Below are 24,252 nucleotides of genomic sequence, written 5' to 3'. Positions count from 1 at the left end.
GCAAAAAGTAAAATAGCACGTTTAAGTTAGAAGAGAAAATCCAAGTTATTCGTTCTGCTCTCTTTCCCCTGAAAATTGTTTCTAACTTTACAAAATGAACTCATTTTTTAATTGGTCAAAATTGTGGCTGCACTATATCACCTGCATAATAACAGTTCTTGTTTAGTGAAAAGATGGATTTCTCAATTCTAAATATTTAGCTTTTATTTGGAGCTTTTTTGTGAACAATCTCTTCTTTCCTTTTTTTATGGACTTGCTCATAAATAAATATTGTAAATAAATGCCATTTCTGGAGAGTTATTAGGCCTTATTATACATGTTGTATGGTCCGATTACCCTGGCTTTGTAGCATTGCATCTATTCAGCTCTACACAATGAGAAGCTCTGTCCATCTGTTTTCTGCCAGGATTACAATTTTAAAAAAAATAATTGTGTTTCAAAATAAAATTTTTCAAAGTGACAATGGAAGAATTTTCAGTGAACATTCCTGTTAATTTTTATTTGCACAAGTAATTACCATAAATTTTGCTTTCAACTTCTTGTGAAGTGAGCTTCCTCTTCCCCACTAGTCCAATAAGCAGATACAAAGGGTTACATGTCAAAACGAAAGTATTTAACCTTTACTTGTAATCTTACGTATGCTAACTTTCTTTTCCAAGAGACAGAGAATTAAGATCCTTTATTCTTTGATTTCTCCTCTGGCTTTATTAGAAATAACAATACCCCATTCAGGCTTGTTCACTGAAAGCGCAAGTCCTTAAATTATGCATTATAAAAGAGCATTTAAACACTGCAAATATTGAACCATTCATCAAGTGAACTCTGCATAAATTTTCCATGCTATCATATTATTATTTCAGAGTCCCACTCTCTTTGTCAAAATAGGAGTAAAGCACTGTCTGAAGCTTAACAAAAACAAGCACAAAATTAGAAATTTATCTGTGCCACCATTCAATTTTCAGTTCAAAAATTCCTTTCACTTCAAGGTCCAGAATGTTTGATAAAGGATTTGTATACAACTCAGGAAAATATTCTTAAGATGCAGACTGAAAAATGTATCCACAGGGCATCCTAGAGTTGCAATCCTTTGAACATCTAAATAATGGCATTGTTCAGGGAAACAATCCTTTTTAGTCAATGTAACCTGATTTTCATCTTCCAGAAACAAGTATGCTAAATGGACACCATGGACTGGGCCCATCCACAGATCGTTTGTGGTATGAGATAGGAATGTTAAGATGCACATCCAGGCCCCACGAGGCTTGAAAGTGTCCTCGCTGCCACTGCCACCACTAATATCTGCAAATGGAGTAAAACAACTGACAAAATAAAGCAATGATTTGATTTTCTTTCTTTTAAACACCGTTTTTTGGGGGGGAAGTGGGAGATTTTTTAACTGATATTAAAGCTATATATGTATGTACAGGTTGGTTGTACGAAGAGGTTATCAACACAACCTAATTGCTACACGTATCATGCATAGACATAAGCTCATTTATCTATGAATTACAAAAATGAATACAGGTTGTAAGCTGTTATTACTAGATATGTCAGTTGAGCTCCTGGGTCCCCGTAGCAGTACACACCCCTCGCCCCGACAGGAAATGAAACTTCTCCAGGCAGGGAAGAGAGGAAAAAAACCCTAAACCCAAGAGGCCGCAGATTGAAATTTGAACTACCCAATCGAGATGCGCCAGGTAGATGGGAGTGACCTTTTGGCCAGTAGGGATTAAAATGACCACAGATCAGATTCAACACGGTATAAACGGGGTCCCGCCGGAGGACATTTTGGATTGGTCCTCCTTGGAGCAGCGGGTCTGCAGTCAGGGACTCCCCCTTGGTTTGGGACGCTGCCTGAGGTAACTCCTCGAGGTAGAGAGCCCTCATCTTTTAGGTGAATGATACGCACATTTTGAGTCATCATTTTAAATCTTAAGAATTCTTAAGTCAGCTGTGTAGTACTAATTCCCCTTACATCATTGAGCCTATGGTTTACAAATGTTACTGGAGTTCTAACTAAGTTTTTACTGAAGAATAAATGTGAGTTTTAACACCTGTTGGATTTGATTGTGCATGCCTCCATAACGGTCTCCCCATCAACTGTTAACTCACGACTTAACCTGTAAATGTCTTTCTATCTTTGGTCTATTTAGACTTCCCGCTGCCTAGGAGTAGGACTATACCTTATTGTAAGTCCAAAGAGAGCAAAAGATTAAAGGAAATGCTTTTTTTTTATTTATTTATTTCCAGTGTTACTTCCTAGTCCAATACGAACAGTATTAAGCAAAGGCACAATAACAAAACAAGCCACAATAAGCACAGGAAATGTAGCATGAGTTCCTTCTGATCTCTTTTTTGGTTTTGGGCTTGGGGTTTTTTTCCAAGTACTTATTCTCTACAAACACTGGAGATAAACGAAGCAAGTTTAACTTTATTTTTTCAAACCATCAGAATTTTCTGAATACTTTTAAACTTTTTAACACTTTAAAGGGGTCATACAAGCAAATATTTTAAAAATTAGTTAAATCGTGATGTCAGTTTCTAAAACATACAAAGTAGGTAAACCATATCCATTACAGTGAGGAACTGGCACCAGCTGTCATGTTTAGCATATCATCAACCTTTCTGAGGCAGTTTCACAAAATGCTGCACTATTTCACTGTGGGACTATGCCTATGTCTAGAACAGTGGAGCTAGGATCTCTTCCTTGCTGCTGCGTCTGGATTTATATTTCAGGCAAATCCTGATACCATTTCAGGACAACATTCAAGTTGACTAACTTGTGTCCTTTTCCCTACTCCTTACTTTCTGTGGAACGTGTTAAGCAAGTAAGGGAGAAATTAGGACCTGGTTCCTGCATCATTAAGGATGATGATCCTAGGGTATACCAACAGGAAAAGCTCCAGCTCAGCATACAGGCACTCTGTGATATGTTACATGATGACCTTTCTTGTCAGCTCTCTGGTACTGATTGTCAATGGCCTACCTAAAACTAACTTTCCTATGCTAAGAAATATTTTGAAGATTTGGTATTCATTTTTGTTCTGACGTTAGACAAACCCAACACCTCTGGAAATGGTCCAGGGATCCTAACGTGTCACTGGCACAGCCATGCAGCAGGGTATCAGCCAGCTTTATGAAAAAAATAGGCTACAGCTTCTTTTTGCCAGTTTGGAACAAAAACTTTGTCGTGTTTCTTCTCACCTTTAAGATTAGTGCTCGAACCATGAGGCCTGTGAAACACTATTTAAAAACTTCAGAGTGTTTCGCCCCTACTGCTATTCTTTACTGTTATTCTGTACCTTCCATTTGAATACTAAAATTAGCAAAGAACTGGGCAGCTCAAGACTTAGACTTCGCCTGAGAGTGTGATCTAAAAGCAGACTTCAGACCAACCTGACTGCATTATTTATAAGAACAACAAATATCACATTATTGGTACAAACAGCATGGTTTCAATAAAACAGTATCTTCCAATAAAGTCTTTTTTTTTTTTTTTTTTTTTTTTTTTTTTTTTAAATAAGGCTTGATTATTTTGAACTTTTAACCCAGTATTTCCTCCCTTGGACCCCCTCTTTATATCTTCCATGCTTGCAATATGCCACTTACTCTTCAAGTGACTGACTTCAATGAACCTAATCTTCATTACACTTAGTAGGAAGGGCTTGAATCAGGCCCTGGGTTCACTCAAATGATAGTGTAAAAGAAACCTCCATACTGACTAGAAGGGTTTCTCCCCCCAGTAATCCTTAGAACTTAGGGGGTTTTGTATACAAAACCAACCTGAAACACATAATTTCTAGTTTCTTTAAAAAATACTTACTTGAAAAATACTGTAAAGATTAAAGAAAGCATTAGCATTCTTTTATATAGCATAAGTCATTTATCCTCATGTATCTAATATATATTGATTTCATATATTCAGCATTACTAGGGACTTTAAAATCTTTTACCAGGGTTTTTTCTACAAAGTTTATTATGAAAGTATGTTTTTCCAACCACCATATCTAAAATGTCTGCTTTAAAACTTCATCATACAGTAAAAAAGATGGATATATTCCCAGTGTGGCCATTCACCATCTGCTTAAGCAAATATACTTAAAGATGTTTCTACAATTGTGATAAAATGACAGCAAATCTAAGAGCGAACAGCGCTCATATTCTAAAATGATGATTGTACAACTATAGTTTGCATCATTAGGGACCAATAAAAGTCTTTATGTTCCATTTGAATGGCAAGGACCTTTATCAAAGAGAAGCTGGAATACCAAAATAACAAAGAATTTACCTATTCAGCAGTTGTCTTAAATTTAGGAGCACTAATGAAACAACTTCTTGACCATAATTAGTATTTAACACTGCAAAGTTATTTTTCTCACTTTCAGATTTTTTTACTGATATACAAGACTTGCCATTTTACTAGATTCCAGGAGTGCTTTTTTCTCATTTTCCAGGTGGGATTAATCATAAGCACAAGTAAATTCCATATTCTTAACAACATATCAGTTAAGATTCTCTGTGTACTTTGTTATTCATTTAATTACCAAAGTGATGACTAGGAAATGCTAAATTCATAGCTTCCTCCTTGCACAGTGAAATATCCTTACCAAATGAAGACTGAATAAGAAATGAAAACTTGCAATTGTATTAGTCAGTAGCACTTTTTCTATTCTGTACAACTACCGTTATTAGACAGATACCAGATCTGTATTAAAACACTGCTAATAGCAAAGTTTCAATACACTGCATGTTTACCAGGAGTCTTAGTAATACCCTATAGAGAATACAGCTAAGAATTCTACTGCTTTAAGGCCAACATCAGCAGTTTTCTTTGGCAAAAACACTTTTTCTTCTAGATATGCAGCAGTCTTGGTCTCTAAATGGTGGAAAGAAAAAAAAAATAATAATTCCACCATCTGTTCCAGCCCTGAGGGAGACAAACTTTCCTGGCAGTATATAGTTCAGGATTTAATTGTACCCAAAGCCAATACAAGTAAATGCAAAAATATAAAACATTCCTAGCAAGTGGAAGTTTTGTACAACTTTACTTTAGCTTATTTCTTTGGGCTACAGTTTAACCTATTTTTGCTGTAATCTGTTCTCCTTTATTTCTGTTGTTTTCTTTCAACAATTTTAAATTAAATCCACATTATCATTCCAGATAAAGAGAAAACTAAAGGATCTAATTAGATTTCATTGCCCAGTTTATCAAATTTCATCTACTCTATGCTTTGGTATCAGGAAGAGTATATTTGCTAAGGCCAGTGACAGTAGAAACATTTTTAAATCTGAAATAACATTTGTTTTTTAAGCAATCTAGTTTCTTCATGAAAAGTAAAAACTTTAAATAATATAAAATTTATAAATATTTTTTTTACTACCAGTAACAAAGCTCTGTGATTTCAATGACAGTGAAAGGGAGAAGTTCAGAGTCAAAGAAAGAGAAAACTAAATTAGACTGAGGCAAAAATTAACTATTTTGAAATCCTGAAATTAATCTTTTAAAATCAGTTTCAGCTGGAGGATTCCTTGGGCCATTCTATATAAGTTTCAACATATAAGCCAAGTCTGTTTTATCTCAGGACAAAAGTCTGTCCCTTAATTTGGTATTATGCTCAATTTAATTGTAGTTTATATTAAAAGAAGTATCGTATGGCATCAACAATTTCGTAACAAAATAAAAAAATGCTGTCATTATATCACTCCACTTATTCTAGGTCTCTGCCAAGCTTCAAATTATTGTCTTTTGCTTGCAATGTTTTCTGTTACAGTGGTATAAGTACCTACCTTAATTTTTTTAAACTAAGGTAATATATTTAGCATATGAAAACTACCAAGTCCTGGCAATAAATAGAATATATACACTACAATATTCATCAAAATCATGCTACTTTAGTTATTTTATTTACCTGTCTATGACACAACAAAGTATACCACCCAAGTCTTCTTCTGTTAGAAACTGCTTGTAGCTAATTATTTTCTGGTCGCTTCTCACACTTGTCCATACCATAACTTTGAAAATTTAAAAAAAAATAAAATAAAAAAATCTGATGGCTGTCACAACAAGCATGAATGGAGGTGGAAGGAAGTCATCTTTGTACCACAATGTGTTTTAGTCACAAGATGAGACAAAACAAAAGGAAAAAATGGAAGTTATCTAGGTAGCGATCTACTAAGGATTTGAATTGGAAGTATTTGGCTCTTACATAGCATTATTTATATTCTGCACTTTCTAGTAGATTCCAAGAAGTATGAAAAAAACATACAATATATACAGAAATTGATAGAATTTTGCCTAAACTAGGTACTGCCCACTATGTAGATGTAAGTTACTTTGAACCGTATCCCATTCCTCAAGGTCCACTAAGGCACTACACATTAAAAACTAACAACCAACCCTGAAAAGGCAACACTACTTTCTTAGTTTTTGTTTACCGTAAACCCACAAATATTGCTACTATACTATGTTAAGGGAGAGTAAATGGCAAAACGCAAGAGGCAGCTTTTAATTTACAAGTTTTATCCGCTGTAGATTTACCTTCCCCATCAGTTTTTAGGTACTGGAGTCAGAAATGGAAATTTAGGATCGTTTTTGCATGCCTGTTTCTCTCTAGTGTTTGTAAAAGAAGCTACTGGTTTTTTCAGTTGGTATAGCATATACTAGCCAACTTGAATTACAAATATTATGCCAATGCCTTGTATATGTATCCAATTGCTAATGATTTTTAAAGGCCAACAATATGTTCCATCAGACAAATTTCCCACAAGGCCTAATGATAATTCTGACATGATTTTAATTAAGACTTTAAAAAGTTTGCATTAGACAAACCAATGTGCATTAGCTTTATACTAATGGTATTGCAATACTTGTTGTTATCCTAAATTGAAAAAAAACCCCAGCCTCACTTAAATGTCTGCTGAAAGACAAGACCTCCTCTCTTTCCTATAAATTTATGACAAAGCAGTTGAAATTTAGTTTGATTTATTGTGTAACAATTTCCACTATCCCATAGTACCCCATTTGGTATTTAAAAATAACCCAACTAGATAAAAATAATTCAAGAATTATTCAGCAAGAAGTTTTAAGTTTGGAGTACATGCAGTCATTGTGTGGCTACATTACGGACTACTGTTGCCTGTTGTTTTTCCAGTTTTGAGCACATTCAGTACTCTCAATATTAGACAGTACCAATATTTATTTTGGAATGCCATAAAAAGTTGTCTGGTGGCTTTTTTGCCTTTCCTAAAACTTTTTTTTTTTAAAGGTCATATTAGCACAGAAATTGAGGATGTGGAGATTATTTGAACCATACTTATACAATCCTTGTACTCATAGCAAGGTGTCAATACTTTCATGACAGTACGGAATTAGCAGGAGAGCAAAGAAAATCTATCCTGTGATCTGCATTGTCCTAGCTGCAAGAGCAGGCCCAAGTTACCAGGTTAGAAGGGATGATATTAATGCTACCTTTCCACTGATCACGCTTTGCCAGAACTCCAGTTCTGTTTCTCTTCCTCAGTTTTCTTCATTTCTCCCTCAACAGTACTGGAAACTACTGACCGGAGTGGAGCACTGCGTGCTACTTTCTGCTCCTTCAAAACCAGGCCAAAAATGTATAAGGGTGTTTTTTGGAGACACTTATCCACAGTGGTCCCTTGTATGGAAGGAATGATGAAACAGCTGCACATCATCTGCTTCTATAAATAACACTTAGAAATTACTACTGTTATTCAACCAAATGCAAATCAAACTGCAAACTTGAACTTTATGCAGTATTTTTTATAGTAAAGGAAGGTGAATGAGGCACTTCATTCAATACATAAAAAACACAATGTCTAAGAAAAGTTTAATTCAGAGCAAGAATGAACAATATATGCATATCTAATGAAAAGGATTTCAAGGTTCTTTCTTTTTCTAGTAAATATTGTCCAGGTATACTGATTTTGAAGAACTATTGTACTACATTTGGAAAATATGTAGAAGTTGTTAGCATTTCTGAAACTGCTGATGCAAACACAATATCTACATTTTAAGCCAAAAATCACTAAAAATATTTCTTTTTTTGTCCCCGTAAGCACTTTTTTCCCATTTATTTGGAGAAGGGGAGGGGGAACACCACCAAACTCAAAACCACTAAATGTAGTTTCATTCAAATTCCTGAAGCTCAGACTTCAGGCAGAAGTCTGTAAGTAAAGTATATTATCACAAATAGGCACTGAGTTGCCATCTACGCTAAGAAAACAGACAATCTGGGTAATCACATCTACATTTAAAATGTTGCTTGTCTGATTCAGTGACTTGATAGAGACTTTATAATGCAGCTTTCCCTATAAATGCAGCTTCTTTGATTGGATTCAATATCATTACTGGAAGCAGAAAATGTTTTAAAATTCAAATTATTCTACCAGTGAAAATCGGTGATGTCCATAGACCCATTTCGTTGTGTGGTAACGAACAGCAGCGATGCCCCTACAAGCAATTTTAAACTTCATTAAGTTTGTACAGAGATTAACTACACAACACTAATTCCTCATCACTATATGAATGCAGAATACATAATAGGTTAGAGCTTATTAACACATTTATTCCAGTGTTGAAGGAATTAATATACAAAGATTGGGACTACTCCAGCTACTGAAAGTAAGAGAAGTCTTTAGCCAGTCAAAAAAATCCTGTATTTATAATGTGTTTGATGTTTGTCACTACCCCATCCTACATTTTAGAAGTCTGAATTTAATTCAAAGAAGGAAAAAAGAGAGTAGAGTTCTAGGACTTAGCTGCAAAGTGGTATAATATCACCAACAACAATGAATGCAAGGAATGTTGAATGTTTAGTTTTTAAATTAAGCATGTTACATGCATGTTCTTATAAATATCCTGCAGTCAACTTCAATCTGCAGATTCAGTAGCAGATATTACTTATGTAGGCCTTACATTTCTGTTAGTTCAGGCAATTTAAGACAACTGTGGGCAATTTAAGAGAGATGTTTGTGACAAATCTTGCACAGATGCTTGAGGAAAAACGACAGTCTTCCAAGTCTCATGAGCAATACAACTCAGGAAAATTAATCACGTGGGGACAGCAGACTAGAGAAACAGTGCTAAAATTTAGGTCATGGTTTCAAAGGGCAATAAAAAGAACCAGTTTTACATTGGTTAGAACATCACATTTCAACAAAAATGCTGAAAGAAGCAGAATATATGCCTGTTATTAACAGTGATTTTTACCACTCCATGAATGTGCAATTACTAATGTTAATAGTTAAGAACATATACAATCCCTGCATGAAATCATACTTCAGAAATTAATCTTAAATCATAAGTGTTGCACTGAAGTGAGCATATGTAGATTGTGGGCTGAATTCCTAATATAAGCCAAGTAATTCCTATGCTCTATCAAACATGTTTGAAGATCAAGCAGAATCTTTCTTACTTCTTAGTCTTCTGATAGAGTTCTGAAAGATTTTTCATATTTCTTTTCATAATCCAGTTTATGTTGAATATACATCTGGAGTGATAGCTGAAGCTTGACAGTTTATCAGCAGCAACCTTAAGGGTGTATGCTATCTGCAGGAATTCAAGGTTTCAGAAAGAGTCTAAGAATGGTGTTTTTGAGAAAGTCAACAGAGAAGCCACCTGATAGCCAGAGAAAAAAGCAAAGACATCTTAGAAAAAAGTTCCTTTGCACATCAAATGAGATTAAATAAATGTCACTGCTCCTAAATGAATGTGTCAATATTTTAGGAACCAGTGAAAGACCACACTCACCTAGGGCACAAATCACACACACACAAAAAACAATCTTTGAACTAATCCTTTTGCAGTCACTGGAGAGGCCAGACGAGTGTTCTAGATCCTTTCTGTGGGCTACTGTTAAGACTGAATTCACTTCAACTCACCTCCCCCAGCCTTTTTTCAAAAGAAAAAGCCTACAGCCTTTCCCCTAGTATTTGCAAAGTCAGCTTGTGAAATCAAATGTTGCTTTTACTCATGAGATCTGCTGTGTGTGAAACAAACTCCAAAGCTTGTTCTGGATCTGCTCCTGTTGCCTTACTTGATAGTTTTTAGTTCTTATATTGGATTACAAGGCAGACTGCTAATATCCACCCTCAGCATGCCCTGATGATTTTGTAAGCCTCTTTCATATCCCTTATAAGCCATTTAGCACTTTTGGTCACTCTTGTTGACATCTTCTCAACTTTTTCTAGTTTGCCCATTCCCCTTTTGAATTTGTTCCTAGTCAGACCTTATCCTCGCTGCCCTGAACAGCTTAGTATCAGCAGCAAACTTTCTTACCTAGGTTGCTACTTTCTCTTTTGGGAACAGACTGAAAAGCAAACGTTATGGCAGTCTTCAGAAATCTAGCCATTTTAGTAATAGCAGTAAGAAATCTGAAGCTCACAGAGTGTTTAACAGAGCAATAAAATTTACCAAATTAAAAATGAAACAAAAATAGAAGAAAGTAAAATAATGTTAATATCATAAGGATGCTACAGAAGCTACTTATAAGTAAAAAGCTTACATATGAAGCAACCTTTATTCCAGAAATATTCTATAAAAGTGTATTGGGTCTGGCTGAGATGGAGTTAATACTCCCCATAGCAGCCCTCATAGCGCTGTGCTCTGCATCAGTAGCTAGAAAGGTGTTGATAACACACCAGAGTTTTGGCTACTGCTGAGCAGAGCTGGCACAGCATCAAGGCTGGCTCTCCAACATTTTTGCCCCCACCCCTACCCCCCCCACAGAATGGCAGGCTGGGGCAGGGCAAGACCTTGGGAAGGGACATAACCAGGACAACTGACCTAAACTAACCAAACAGATATTCCAAACCATATGACGTCAGCTCAGATATAAAAGCTAAGTAAAGGGAGACGAAGAGAGGGCATTTTTGTCTTCTGGAGCAACCACTATGTGTACTGAAGCCCTGCTTCCCGAGAAGTGGCCAGACATCGCCTGCTAAGGGGAAGTAGAGAATGACATCATTTGTTTTGCTTTGCTTTCACTTGCGACCTTTGCTTTCACTTTATTAAACTGTCCTTACCTTGACCAATGACCCTTTTGCTATATTTTCTCTCCCCCTGTCCAGCTGAGAAGGGGGAGTGATAGAGCGGCTTTGGTGGGCACCTGGCATCCAGCCAGGGTCAACCCACCACAGTCCTTTTTGGCGCCCAATGTGTATTGGCTTTGTGTGGCAAGGTTTTGTAGCAGGGGGGCTAGAGGGGTTGCTTCTGTAAGAAGCTGCTGGAAGCTTCCCCTGTGTCTGACAGAGCCCATACCAGCCGGCTCCAAGACGGACCCGCCACCAGCCAAGGCCGAGCCAATCAGCGATAGTGGTAACGCCTCTGGGATAACATTTTTAAGAAGGAAAAAAGTTGGGACAGATGGAAACGGCACCTGGAGAGAGGAGTGAGAACATGTAAGAGAAACAGCCCTGCAGACACCAAGGTCAGTGAAGAAGGAGGGGAGGAGATGCTCCAGCCACCGGAGCAGAGATTCCCCTGCAGCCCGTGGGGAAGCCCCTGGTGAGGCAGGCTGTCCCCCTGCAGCCCAGGGAGGTCCACGGTGGAGCAGATCTCCACCTGCAGACCGTGGAGGACCCCACGCCAGAGCAGGTGGGTTCCCGAAGGAGGCTGTGACCCCGTGGGAAGCCCGCGCTGGAGCAGGCTCCTGGCAGGACCTGTGGCCCTGTGGAGAGAGAAGTCCACGGAGCAGGTTTTCTGGCAGGACTTGTGACCCCGTGGGGGACCCACACTGGAGCAGTGTGCTCCTGAAGGACTGCACACCATGGAAAGGACCCATGCTGGAGCAGTTCGTGAAGAACTGCAGCCCATGGGAAGGACCCACATTGGAGCAGTTCGTGAAGGACTGTCTCCCGTGGGAGGGACCCCACGCTGGAGCAGGGGAAGAGTGTGATGAGCCCTCGCCCTGAGGAGGTGAAGCGGCAGAAAATAACGTGTGATGACCATAAACCCCATCCCTGTCCCCCTGTGCTGCTGGGGGGGCTCGGTGGTGAAATCCGGGAGTGAAGTTGTGCCCGGGAAGAAGGGAGGGGTGGAGGGAAGGTGTTCTGAGATTTGGTTTTATTTCTCATTACCCTACTCTGGTTGATTTGTAATAAATTGAGTTAATTTTCCCCAAGCTGAGTCTGTTTTGCCCGTGATGGTAAATGGTGAGTGATCTCTCCTGTCCTTATCTCGACCCACAAGCTCTTTGTTATATTTTCTCTCCCCTGTCCAGTTGAGGAGGGGGAGTGATAGAACAGCTTTGGTGGGCACCTGGCATCCAGCCAGGGTCAACCCACCACAAAAAGTCATAGTACATAGGAGTATGTATTAGACTCCTAAGGATTCCTAGTAAACTGCAGTTTGTCATAATGTTTGAGTGTATCACTTTATAGAAAGAGATTTAATGTAAAAGGTACAAGAAGCTCAGGGTGCAAAGAAAATATAAAATAAAGTTTGTCATGGGGAAGTTTTTAGTCTCATATTTAGGTTTACTAGCCTGGATTTAGGAAAATGAAGTAATTGAAGTTAACACAAAAATGAAAATATAACTGAAGTTTATTTGACATCCAGTGTGGAGCATTCACCACCCAGTACATTGTCCCACACAAGAGTCCAGCTGAACTTTTTAGAAGCCAAAGAAGAATAATGCTTCCAGCCTCCTAAATTCAGCACAAAGCCATTAATTTCACAGTGCCACTTCACAGAATGAAGATAGTGGTGGAGACACAAAGTAAAGCAATTCTAGTGGATTTGAATCACCACCCTCTAGGGCTTGTTAAAGCTATGGCTCGCGACAACCAGGAAGGGGTTATAAAATGGTATCAAGCGCAGTGTGAGCCATATCGTCAGATTTCTTTTCTCACGCAAAACAATGAGCCACTCTGAAACAGAAAGGACGTGGCTTGAGAACAGCCAGGACACTGGAGGCAGAGAGCATGCAGAGGCCACCTAGCCAAAGAACTATGTAGTCAGCCAGCCAACAAAAGCAGTGCCAACCCAGAACGGCATCAGCATATCAGACTTCCCAGCTCACACTGTCGGTATCAGATCTAATGAATAAGCTAAGCTTTGAACTTTGATTTTTGTCACTAGTATTTCCTTTAGTTCATCATTCATGTTTCCTCTTCTTCCCACCACTGAACTCACCATCCTGGCACTTAGCCATCTCTCTTTTCTCCTTGATATACTCTCTCTTTACCTTCATTCCATTATTTCCTTTCCTTTGCTTTTCCCTTTTCTCTTACCTTCTCCTACATTCTGTTCAGGAATTAAAAACTAATAAACCACAAGTATGATTGATAATCACCAAGACTAAGTGAACTAGCAGCCAGCCAGCTGTTCACTTCCCCCTTTCTTTGTTCTCCTAGCAGTTGAAAAAAATAATTTGAGATCATTCTTAGGCAGAAAGTTCCTTGGATCACAAAGGCTTTCCTAAAGAGTTCTCTTACATTCTTGGATTAATCTTAAATATTTTTAGACAGTTCAGGCCTGAGAGCACCTCTGAAAGTGATTGTGGGACTTGCATTCACTAACATCCAGTCACAGGACTCTGAACTTCACAGGTGGGAAGTAGAGGACTTGACAGGTATAGAAAATATTCTAATACAGTCCCCTTTTCTATGGATCTAAAAGTAATTAGCTTCTCTGCAGAATACTTTTTGCCTCTATACCAGAAGAAATTGAGACAGTTTATTAAGTAACTCAGAGCGTCACAGTCAACACCTAACCAAACCATTAGGAAAAATCATTCAGCGTCTGATGCAGGACATCATGACACCCCAATAAGCAACTGATGGAAAAATTACAGTAAGAGTGGAGAAAAAGTAATTTCTAATTTAGGATGGCCATTATCTTGATCCATGTCAAAAATGTACAGTTTGCATAACAGCCTTAATCATGAGGGAAAGACAAAGAGATGATTAAAACTTTCTACCTCAACTACTGTTTTATGCCTGTATCGCACACTTTTGGGAAAAAATGTACAATTTAACTTAGTGTGAGGAAATAAAGACAGCAAGTGACAATGAAAAAGGAAGGAGTCCAATGAATCTGGGCATGCCCATGTCAGACACAGAAATGGGAAGAACAGTTCATATATTTTACTAACTGTTCCAAGTTTATCTGCACCACTGGTCAGCCTACAATGGGACTTCAAAAAAAAAAAAAAAAATCAACAGAAGAAAAATGAAACTAACAGATTTAGTGATAAATAATCCGCATAAAAGGCAGCTAAGGGACAAGAACCTGAAGTTTTAGTTTAGAAAAACAGCATTATCAGGAGACTACATAGGTAGCTTTCAATACCTCAAAATGCATTTATCAAATGTTTCAGACATAGAAATTTGTGAAGGATTTGATGCTTTTTGTCTACGTTGTTTCATGCACAGCTTAGGCAAGACACACATTTCTCAGTGATGTTAATGGCGTTTCAACATATAAGCCAAGGATCTCTTTCATTTAGCAAGTCAATCCTTTAACTCCACTCATCATGTAAGTGTTTAAAATGGCAATTTTAAAACTGTTAAGTAGAACTCATGATGTTTGAGATCAACTATAAATCATTCAGTTACAAGATATAGTATTTAAATAATTATAGCTACTTAGCTGCTATTGTAATGTTAATCGGGTATATAGAACATTTGCTTATATAATTTTATTCCCTAGATATAGAATACTAAAGTGTTTTCTGGTAAGCTTACTCCTTTAAATAAGGTGTATTTCTCAGCTTCTCTGATCTTGAGCTCAGTACCAAATCTGTCTAAAACTTAGAATTTATCCATGAAGAATATTTCCCCCCACAAGAAAAAAAAAAAAAAAAAAATCAACCCAGTATGAGGATTTGAAACCCAAAAACCCTAAAGCATGACCTTGTTAGAGACAAATATAAAGCTTGCCACAGGCAAAATTTACCAAAAAAAATAAAAAAAGAAAATCAATCAAGTAATGAAGTACACAGTTGTTTGATCTGAAAATGAAATAGTAATAGACCAGAAAGCAAAAAACTTTAACTGCAGTCATCATATACAGAGTCTCTGTCAGCGACTACTATCTCATGTAACAGCATCTTGTAGGCATACTGAACCTCTTTCCCCTGCTGTCCCCCAAGTTCAGATTTTTATTAAAGAATACTGTGAAAGACTAAACAAAATGCTCAGAATATTTGTTTTCTGAATCTAAGAACTTCTTTGAATTTTTCTGGTCTCAGAAGCAGTTTATTGAAGTGAGATCATTTGTGCTAGAGGATGCCACCTAAACTAACAAGGAGGACATGTGGCAGTCTGACACCACTGGTAGTGATGGGGTTCACCTTCTCTATCCAGGAGTCCCTCTGTTGAGGGTTTTTTCCTATTAGCTTTTTAATATTTTTGACCTGATAGCTGGCAGGACTTCAGCCTTACTGAAGGCAATCTACTAGTGCCTAGCTCAGAAATGTTCTGTAAAAGGAAGGAATAACTTGAAAATAGTTTGAAATCTTCTGGCTCCTTTACCATATAGATATAGTAAATGTTGGAGGACATATTCAACAGTCATGAATGGCAACAATGCTTTAACGTCACTGTGCTCTATTACAGCAGTGAATGAGCTGAAGCTAACAAGGTAGAAATTGAGATTGGTAAGGCCCATATATACCACATAAAATATAGGAAAATCATATATACCAAATAAATCACAGGAAAATAATTGTCCCCACTCTCACCTGTTTAACACCACTGAAGACAACATAAGATGAGAAAGAAGAGAGAAAATGAAATATTTTACCCTATTTGTAAGCATCTAGTTTTACTGCCCAAATTAGAAGATTTAAATATCTTGATAAATAACAGTTTTCAGAAGGCAACTCAGAGCAAGTCACTTGGATATCCTAGTCCTTTTCTGAATATTGTCACTGACTAAAGGAGAAACCTACTTTTTTAATCCAGCATCCAAATTAGGTGTCAGAAATTGTACACTATTTGTATATTCCATTATCCACTACAATAGATATGAAACTAATGCGGTAAATTTAAAACAAAGCTAACAAAACTTTAGGCAGCATCTGGATTATATTTCTACCCAAAGTACTGTCTTGCTTTCCATTTCAGTAAATAAATCTCACTACATTTCCCCCCCTCAGAAAAAGAAATACTATAATTTTTCAAACATGCTCTGAATTTATTTCTATTGTATATAGCACACCGAAGAACTGAAATTAGCCCCATAAATTTAAATATTTTAGTGCTTGTTACTGTCATTTGTTCTGTCAGAGTATTGCATCATCAAAAAAGTTTTTTAAAAAGATTGTGATTGTTAAGACCCAAGACAGAAACATTCAGGTTTTGTTGTTATTGCGCAAACCATTCCCTACAAGCCCCAAATGCTACACTTCTAAAGTAATTTTTTTCCCCACTACCTCAGATAACAGGCTACTTACTTAAAATCTATATATTATGATGATATATCAATTTTATACAGTCTCTTCATTTAGTTTTGAACAAATTTAAACCTTCACTATTACTTACAAGTGCATATCCCATTACAAGATTTCCACACACCCCCTTCAATCTATGAACCCCTGTCCCTTAACAAGTTTTGATGAAGTTGCTGAGCTTAACATGTCTGCTGAAGGAGGCAAAGGAGGAAAGGCACTTCACCTTGGCAGTCACCCCATTTACTCAGCAAGAGACAATTATATAAAGCCCAGCTGTGCAAGCATTATATTTTTTTCTTTAATTAAGTTTTTGAGAAAAGAATTTTTGGTGTGTTCCCCCTGCCCACCCACCCCCCCCTTCAGTTATTCTACTACAAAACCCTTCATACTAATAAAGATATTGGTATTTGTGCATGACCTGGGATGTTTGGATTTGGTAAAAAAAAGCCCAGCTTTTCATTTAAAGGACAATTCCTCAACCATAAATGCAGTAAAAAATTCAACTCTGAAAATTTTGAAATTGGTTCCATTTGAACAACCTTATACTAGAATACAATTAAAATTAAAGTGGAATATTGTCATTTAAATGACTCTTCCCTACAAAGGTGCTATTACTGAGAATGCAACTATATCCACAATGTATAATAATATTAACAAAAACAGGACAGTCTTTAAAAAGAATATGAATTAATTCAATCCCTAGGTAGACTCATTAAAAATGGCCTTATTTAAAAACATCCCCCCTCCGCCCCCCAAGCCATCTGCCTGTTTTAAACAGTGAAAACATGCTGCAAATCTGTCAAAGTACTCAAACATGCTTAATCAAGGTCTGTATTGGCAGAGTTCTAGAAATCTGCAAGGTGTGCTCAAATTACATTAAAAAAGACAAGTTGCAATTGTTGACATCTTCAGTATAAGATACTTAACATAAGGTCTATCTCTCAGCAATCAGGCTGGCATCTCTCAGCATTCAGAAGATTAAAAAGTAGCTAAACTTGCATGCTTTAGTAAATATGTAGGTAAACTCTTCATTGTCGAAATTCAGAGCAAGGAAGACCCATGTAGCCATGAACAATCTGCTGGTCTATCAATTTCAACACCAAATACAAGCATAGGTCCTGCAGCCTTGCAAAAAACCTCCGAAATCCTAAATTCTGTTTTTCCTGTAATAGAGATTAATATCCTTTGGGCTTTGGGACTGTAAGTACATTCAGAGGAAGGAGGTCAACAGCCACATTCATAAGACAAGCTGCTATGGATTAATTTCCAGGAGACAACTGGTTTATTCAGGTTAAAAAGGGGCGATTGCCCAGAGCACCAAGTACAAACAAAAAGAAAAAAACAATCCATAAGATATCTCTGGAGTAAGATACTTACTGTAGTAACTTTTTCAGTAATTTATTCACTGTACACTCCGTGCAGCCTCTATACAACTGCTTGAAAACACGCAACCTGACAGCAAGATTCCAGATATTGTTCAGCTGCACTTACCTTTGAAGAAGCAATCTTCATTGTGTACAATGGTGACCTTTTGCTTTTTCAGACAGGCAGCCCTGTGCACTTCACAATGGTTTTCATAGAATTGTCCATCAGAACCGCACACAGGCTTGTAATGCGGCTTGCAGTGCTCCATGCATAGACACTCAGCTTGGCCAGTCTCCCCATTCACAACACAGTGTCTACCCAGACCGCAGTACTTGTTTTCGCATGATCTGAAATGGCCATCTTGACCCATATACCCTAAAAAAAGAAGAAAAAAAAAAAAAAAGTAGCTTTAAGATATTAATTATAATAGAAGAATGCATTCTCTAGAATTTATATCACAGAATCACGGAATATCTTGAGTTGGAAGGGACCCATAAGGATCATCGAGTCCAACTCTCTGCTCCTCACAGGACTACCTAAAACTAAACCATAGGACTAAGGGCGACATCCAGACGCTCCTTGAATTATGACAGGCAGATAAAATAGACATTCACACATTGAGACTGATAGCAAGAATAACGAGAGATGGGTCAAGGCTCTTAAACAACATGGAGAAGCAGAAACCCCAAAAACCTCTGTGGTGGCAAGACAATGACATTTCAGGGAAGAACATGGTGGAAAAGCACCAAACTGACTTGAAACGGGCAAACCCAATTCAACATTAAAAAATTCCCATAAGTTTTTAAAAATATTACTCCTTGTGCCAACATATCACCACTATATACAAGCAACAGATATTAACTGACAGAAATTAATATAAATCCAATTTCCTTCTATTACTGCTAACCTCAAATAAAGTCTTGCAATGTCCAAGAGTACTTTACAGCACAGGTCATGTACACAACATTACAGAATTACAGGAGTTCTTTGAAGTGATAGAAATGTTGCAGTTTGAGGCCAAAGTCCATAAATCATTAATATTTCTGCCTTCTGAATTGGAAGATAAAGATCTCAATCTGATAATTGCTGTGATTAAGAGGTGTGTGGTGACTCAACAATGCACTGTGCTGTATATTGCTGTGAAAGTAGAAACCTATTTAAGACTTCACTTGGGACTTCATTTTAGTACTCTAATTGAATCTGATGCCTGAATGCAAACCAGCTACTTTCAGATGAGGGAGAATGATTTGCATAATATATATTGATATTTATAGTGTTGGTATATGTCAGCGTATACCAATCATATACATCAATAAACAAGCAAGCGTTTTGCCATAATGAAAAACTGTATTACTTTGTTATGAAATGTTTTATAAATGTCTCCATTTTACGCCATTAACTGTTCCAAAACAATACATCTTTTTGCATACATCACTGCATACGCAACTCCTTCTATTGAAGTCGATAGTAAAATTCCCATTGACCTCAATAAAGGCAAGCTTCTTTCTTCAGACACAGTCTTTGCCTTAAGTTCAGCTATTTTTAACGCTTTCAGCACGTTTAACAAGCACTGTTCTGTGCTATTTTTAAGTTAGGAACTCGATCTAATGTATTCGATAAAAACGAGCAGCTATGCAGTGTTTCAAGTGTTTTATAGTACATACTTAAGAAAAAAGCTTAAATGTTTATTCTTAAATCCACCAACTAGTGGTTATCAGATCACTCGTAAAAAAAATAAATATAATCCACGCAATTTCAAATGAGGTGACAAAATGTTCACAGGCACAACTTTGATAGAAATTTGAACTAAAAGCGCACGCAATTCTGAAAATGTAAACAAACCAATAAATATTAAATAGCTACTGTGAGATAAAAATAAATGGGTTTAGACTTAAGTATTTTTATTTTTTTTTAAATAAGCTAGTGACACAGAAATCTAGGAATTTTAAGATTACCAATGGAAAACAAGGTTATATGTAATGGCATGGATTTGATCTTCATCAGTTAAGTCAAAATACTAACTTTATTGTGGAGGATCAAATCAAATTAGCAAAAGCTGCAGGGCGCGTGCAGTCTGCTTGGATTTTTTTTTTCTTTAGCTTGAGTAAGCAAAGAAACACTAAATGCTGCAACTAAGTAATAAAGAAACAACTGCAAAGAACTATTTTGAATACTACCGAGAGAAGTTTTTCCATGTTTCCGCTTTACATTTCTGGGGAATTATTAATGAAATATTGGAATAACCAGACTTCTAAATCACAGAGGAAAAAGCCAGTTAAACAAAAGGAGATACCAGATGTTTTGAATAGCCTTAGGAAGGGGCATTTACTAGCTATAGATAAAAAACACTAGCATTTTATTGTCAGAGCTGAAAAACCACGCAAAACGCTTGACCCAAATATGATGATACAACAATGTCAGTAACGTTTTTGTTCACACAAATGTATCATCTTTAAGTCTTAACTCATTGCCAAGTAAGTCTTTAAAAACACAGAGATAAAAATCTGATATAGAAAAAACTTCTGTAATGATAACAAGGTTTAGTTGAGAAAGGCAAGTGAAGCACAGCTTTGTTACTGGTCTGATCCACTGTGTTTGGTTAGACAGACCTGAGTGTTAGTTCTGACCCGTAGAGGTACTGCAGGGTATTCAGGACTCCTACCTAACATGCTTTTCATCAAGTTACAGCTGTCTGCCTGCCTATACCATGGCAGGAGGAATGAAAACTCAGTGTATAAACTAGCCATCACACAAAACCAACTTCTGCTGCTTTTCACTGTTCTAGCCCAACTTGCAAGAATCGCTATATTTGGCAAATCCTTCATTTTATTTTACATTTCCAACAAGGGTAATTCCTTTAGGTAGCAATAATTTTCATCTTGGAATAGAGCTGCTTCCTGTTCAGACACAAAGCTACAGGAATCTTGTCATTATCAACAATAAACCATCTTTTAAACCCATATGGGCTGTGACTTGCAGCCCATTCATAAAACACCTGGCTATTCCAGTGACACTCAGAAAATTGCCACTATTACTTTTCTTACTGGGAATTATTATCAATGGAGGTATACTTTTGAAAGAGTGATAACGGAAGGTTTTGGGGGGTTTGCTGGTTTTTTCTGGGGGGAGGGGGGCTGTTTGCTTGGTCTTTTTAACACCAGTAGATAAGTCTCCTGGGACAAAGTTACTTAGGATGCAGCACCCATTCAGAAGACCACCAACACCACCACCTCCCTCCAAGTTATAAAACAAAAAACCACCAAGTTTTTCTGAAGGCTGTTCTTCCATCTAAGCATTTAGATTTAGAAAGTAAACTAGTCCAAGATAAACTTAGGTTCCTGTATTTGGACATAATTCAGTAATTTACTAGAGAAGATAAGCAGCCCAGTATATTCAATATTGAGAGACTGAGAACGAGTAAATCAAGATGACAAATAATCCACCCATGAACGCTAATCTTTTCCCAGCAGTTTAACTGGTATTGCTTATGTGATGATAGGTAAGTCTGCATTTGTCAAGTGCCACAACACAACAACAGGGAAGCGTGTGCCCGTATTAGCTACGTACTCTGAATTTTCAGCCAAAAAAGTGTAATACCCATGCATTCTGAGAGGGTCTATAATAGTATGGAAAATAAAATGTACTTTGTTGCACTTGAAAGTAAGTCAGGAAACATTTAAATTATCATAGCCTTAAGTTAAAAAAACAAACACGCTTTAAGAAATATTAAAAATTTATTATGCCTAAGACAGCCAAAGCAGTGACATAGGTTTTTCAGATTCTCTTGAAACTTAAACAGACATAAAATGAAAGAGCAAAGAAAAAGAAGAGAGTTTTTATTTTTAAGAAATGGAGAAAGCAAAATTGTTTTGGCTTTTCTCCTAAGACAAATTTTAATAAATACAGTTTCAAGCTGTCACTTAGGATTCCGCACACATGTTTCCTAGCTGAAGGCCAGCTGAACAGCACCCAGAGTTGAGCATGGTTTAGGTCATGGTTGCATCATTTACACTTGGGAATTAAGTGGATGGTTTAGTAGGCAAAAGGCTCACAGGAATATACACCTTTTCCTTTAACTAATCAGTTTAGAGAAACATTGCACCAAGGAAACTTTGGAAATTCTTGAGAGTATGCATCACCACGTTCTCCAGTTGGCCCTAGGCTGGAACACACACAAGCTTGCTGTATGTTGAGCCCTCCCTCACAAACTCAGACTTTTTTTTATTTTTTTTTATTGCCCTAACAACATAATTTGCATTCATGGCTTCTGTCATAACTTGCAGCATTATCTACGTGTCATCTAAAACAAAGTGGCAGCTATTTTTGGAGACAATACGTTGGTATCTTGTGTACAAATTACTAACTGATTTCCGAGGTCAACAGTCCCGTTAACGCCACCTACCTTTTATTTAAAACGATTATATAAATGACAATTCCAACTCTACAGCTGTATTTTTGTTCAATATACTATCTACAAAAGGCTCAACCAAGACTGTAATCCTAATGTTGGTAATTGTCCAGCGTAGCCTTAAGTTTCACATGAAGCAGAAAAATCTCAGGGAAAGCAATGGGGAGATGGGAGAAAGAAAAAAAAAGAAAAAAAAAAAAAAGAGGAAAAGAAGATTGATTACCACCTACCATTAACACTGGTAGGGCATTAACACTGAGCATGACCTCAGCATGAACTGTGAGTATCTGCTCATAAATATTAAAGCTCTAGACTTTTTCTTTTTTTTTAAGCTGTAGCATTTTAACAGAAGCTCTTCAACAAATTTTGGTATCACTAGCAAGAACAGCTTGTAATTACACTGACTGAACATGACATTAAATCTGCTTTACTCATTATCCAGCACTCTTGGTATATGAACTTCTTCAGTAATTTAGCATTTTTTATTCTGGTTAGGAATATTTGGGGCAGGGGACAAAATTTAAAGAAAATAATGAATTTTTTTAGAGTAAATAAAAATTATTCATGATTTGTCAATATAATGCTTATGGTAATAAAGCTCCCCCACATAGCTGACAGCACATATCTTAATAAACTAAAAAGATACAGGATTTTGAACTCTCCTTACCAATGTATTCTCTAAACATAATATTAGAGTGCCTTACCACAGAATATGCCTTGATTTTAAACTGTAGCATCTTTGCTTGGTTGGTTGTTGTGTGAGCCTCTATTGTAACAGACAATACAGTTTTCACAACTGACTAATAAATTATCTGCATTCCAAACTCTAACTAGCTTAGCCAAGCTTTTGGACACACTACTAGGAATTTGTATTTCATACCTTTTTCTGAAGAGATGGGACCTCTGGGATATGGTCACCTGGGGCAGTGTGGTGGTGTGTAGAGAAATCTCACTTGTGGTCATGTTCATGGATTTGTATGCAAAATAATTTTAACATGTGTCTTCTATAGATTATACACAGACATATAAGTATTTCTTACCAATTTCTGAAGTGACAAAAATATAAATTCCTGCTCCATGTTTATTCACTTTTCTTTTTCTGTGACCGACGTACCCTTAAAGATTATAGGGCATCTTCAATTTAACTAGTCTTTCATACCCCTAACTACCGCATGAAGCTCATAAAAGTAGAAGGAAATAGAGCTCCAAAAAATGCCTTTGAAACCCTAATGTTTAAAGGCTCAGCCTTAAAAATAATCCAATCTCACATTCTTTTCCAAGTAAGACTAAACTCAGAGGTCTCTCTTGTCTTTCCACTTAAAACTCCTTCCTCATCTCTTCACATTCAACTTTGTTGTTGTTGTTTCCTCAATTTGTCTAGAAGCTTTAGTTTCTCAGAGGCAAAATAGAACTTCATACCAGCAGCACTAGTGGTTCAAAGATGGGAAGGTGGGGAAAAAAAGTAAAAACAAAAGCAAGCACCACACCTGTGCAGGAGCAGGACGAGCACCTGCAGCTGCAGCTGCAGTCCACTGCCCACAGTGACAGCCACTTTCAGCTCCCACCCCTCAGCCCTGCTCCCACCTGTAGGAGTGGTGGTAAATAGTAGACATGGCTGATCATTAGTTTGCTGCGCCATGGTTTTCTTTCAGCATCAACCAAGTAAGCTGGAGTACTTTATACAACACTTTACTTTGCCTGCGCATACAATCAAGTTTTCGGCTGGGTCTTGTACTGTCCTCTTCTCTGTTCTTCCCTGTGCCACCCCCCCCCCCACTCACACACAAAAAAAGCCCTCCTCCCCCCACTGGGGAGGGGGTTTGGGGTTTCCCACAGTGCAGCTTCTACCTCCAAAAATGCCCTCGGAGGCTGGTTTTCCAGGAGGAGGAAAGCTGTTGTGCCCCATGCATCTCAGGGAATGGAAGTACTGTAAGGATTTGCACCTCCTCAGAATTTGATTGCAATCTTCAGGTTTGCTCAACACTTAGCAGTGAGGACTGCCTAACAGAAACGGCCACAAGACATCATAACTGCGCCTGCCTTTTTTAACCTTAAAAGTCAGGC

The 24,252-nt window shown here is 37.3% G+C and overlaps 1 protein-coding gene across 2 annotated transcripts in view; it reads right to left on the bottom strand.

Annotated features, from left to right (window-relative positions):
- The window catches only part of FSTL5 (follistatin like 5), a 341,876-nt gene that overhangs the window by 222,628 nt on the left and 94,996 nt on the right, over positions 1-24,252 (bottom strand). For both annotated transcript variants that reach the window (XM_049833673.1, XM_049833682.1), the window contains exon 4: positions 17,907-18,155. In XM_049833673.1, coding sequence (XP_049689630.1) covers positions 17,907-18,155 — 249 coding nt within the window. The remainder of the gene's footprint in view (positions 1-17,906; positions 18,156-24,252) is intronic.

This window comes from Accipiter gentilis, chromosome 3 (assembly GCF_929443795.1).
Source record: "Accipiter gentilis chromosome 3, bAccGen1.1, whole genome shotgun sequence".
Taxonomy (NCBI): domain Eukaryota; kingdom Metazoa; phylum Chordata; class Aves; order Accipitriformes; family Accipitridae; genus Astur; species Astur gentilis.
Note: the sequence above shows the minus strand (reverse complement) of the source record. Positions and strands in the feature narration are given on the sequence as shown.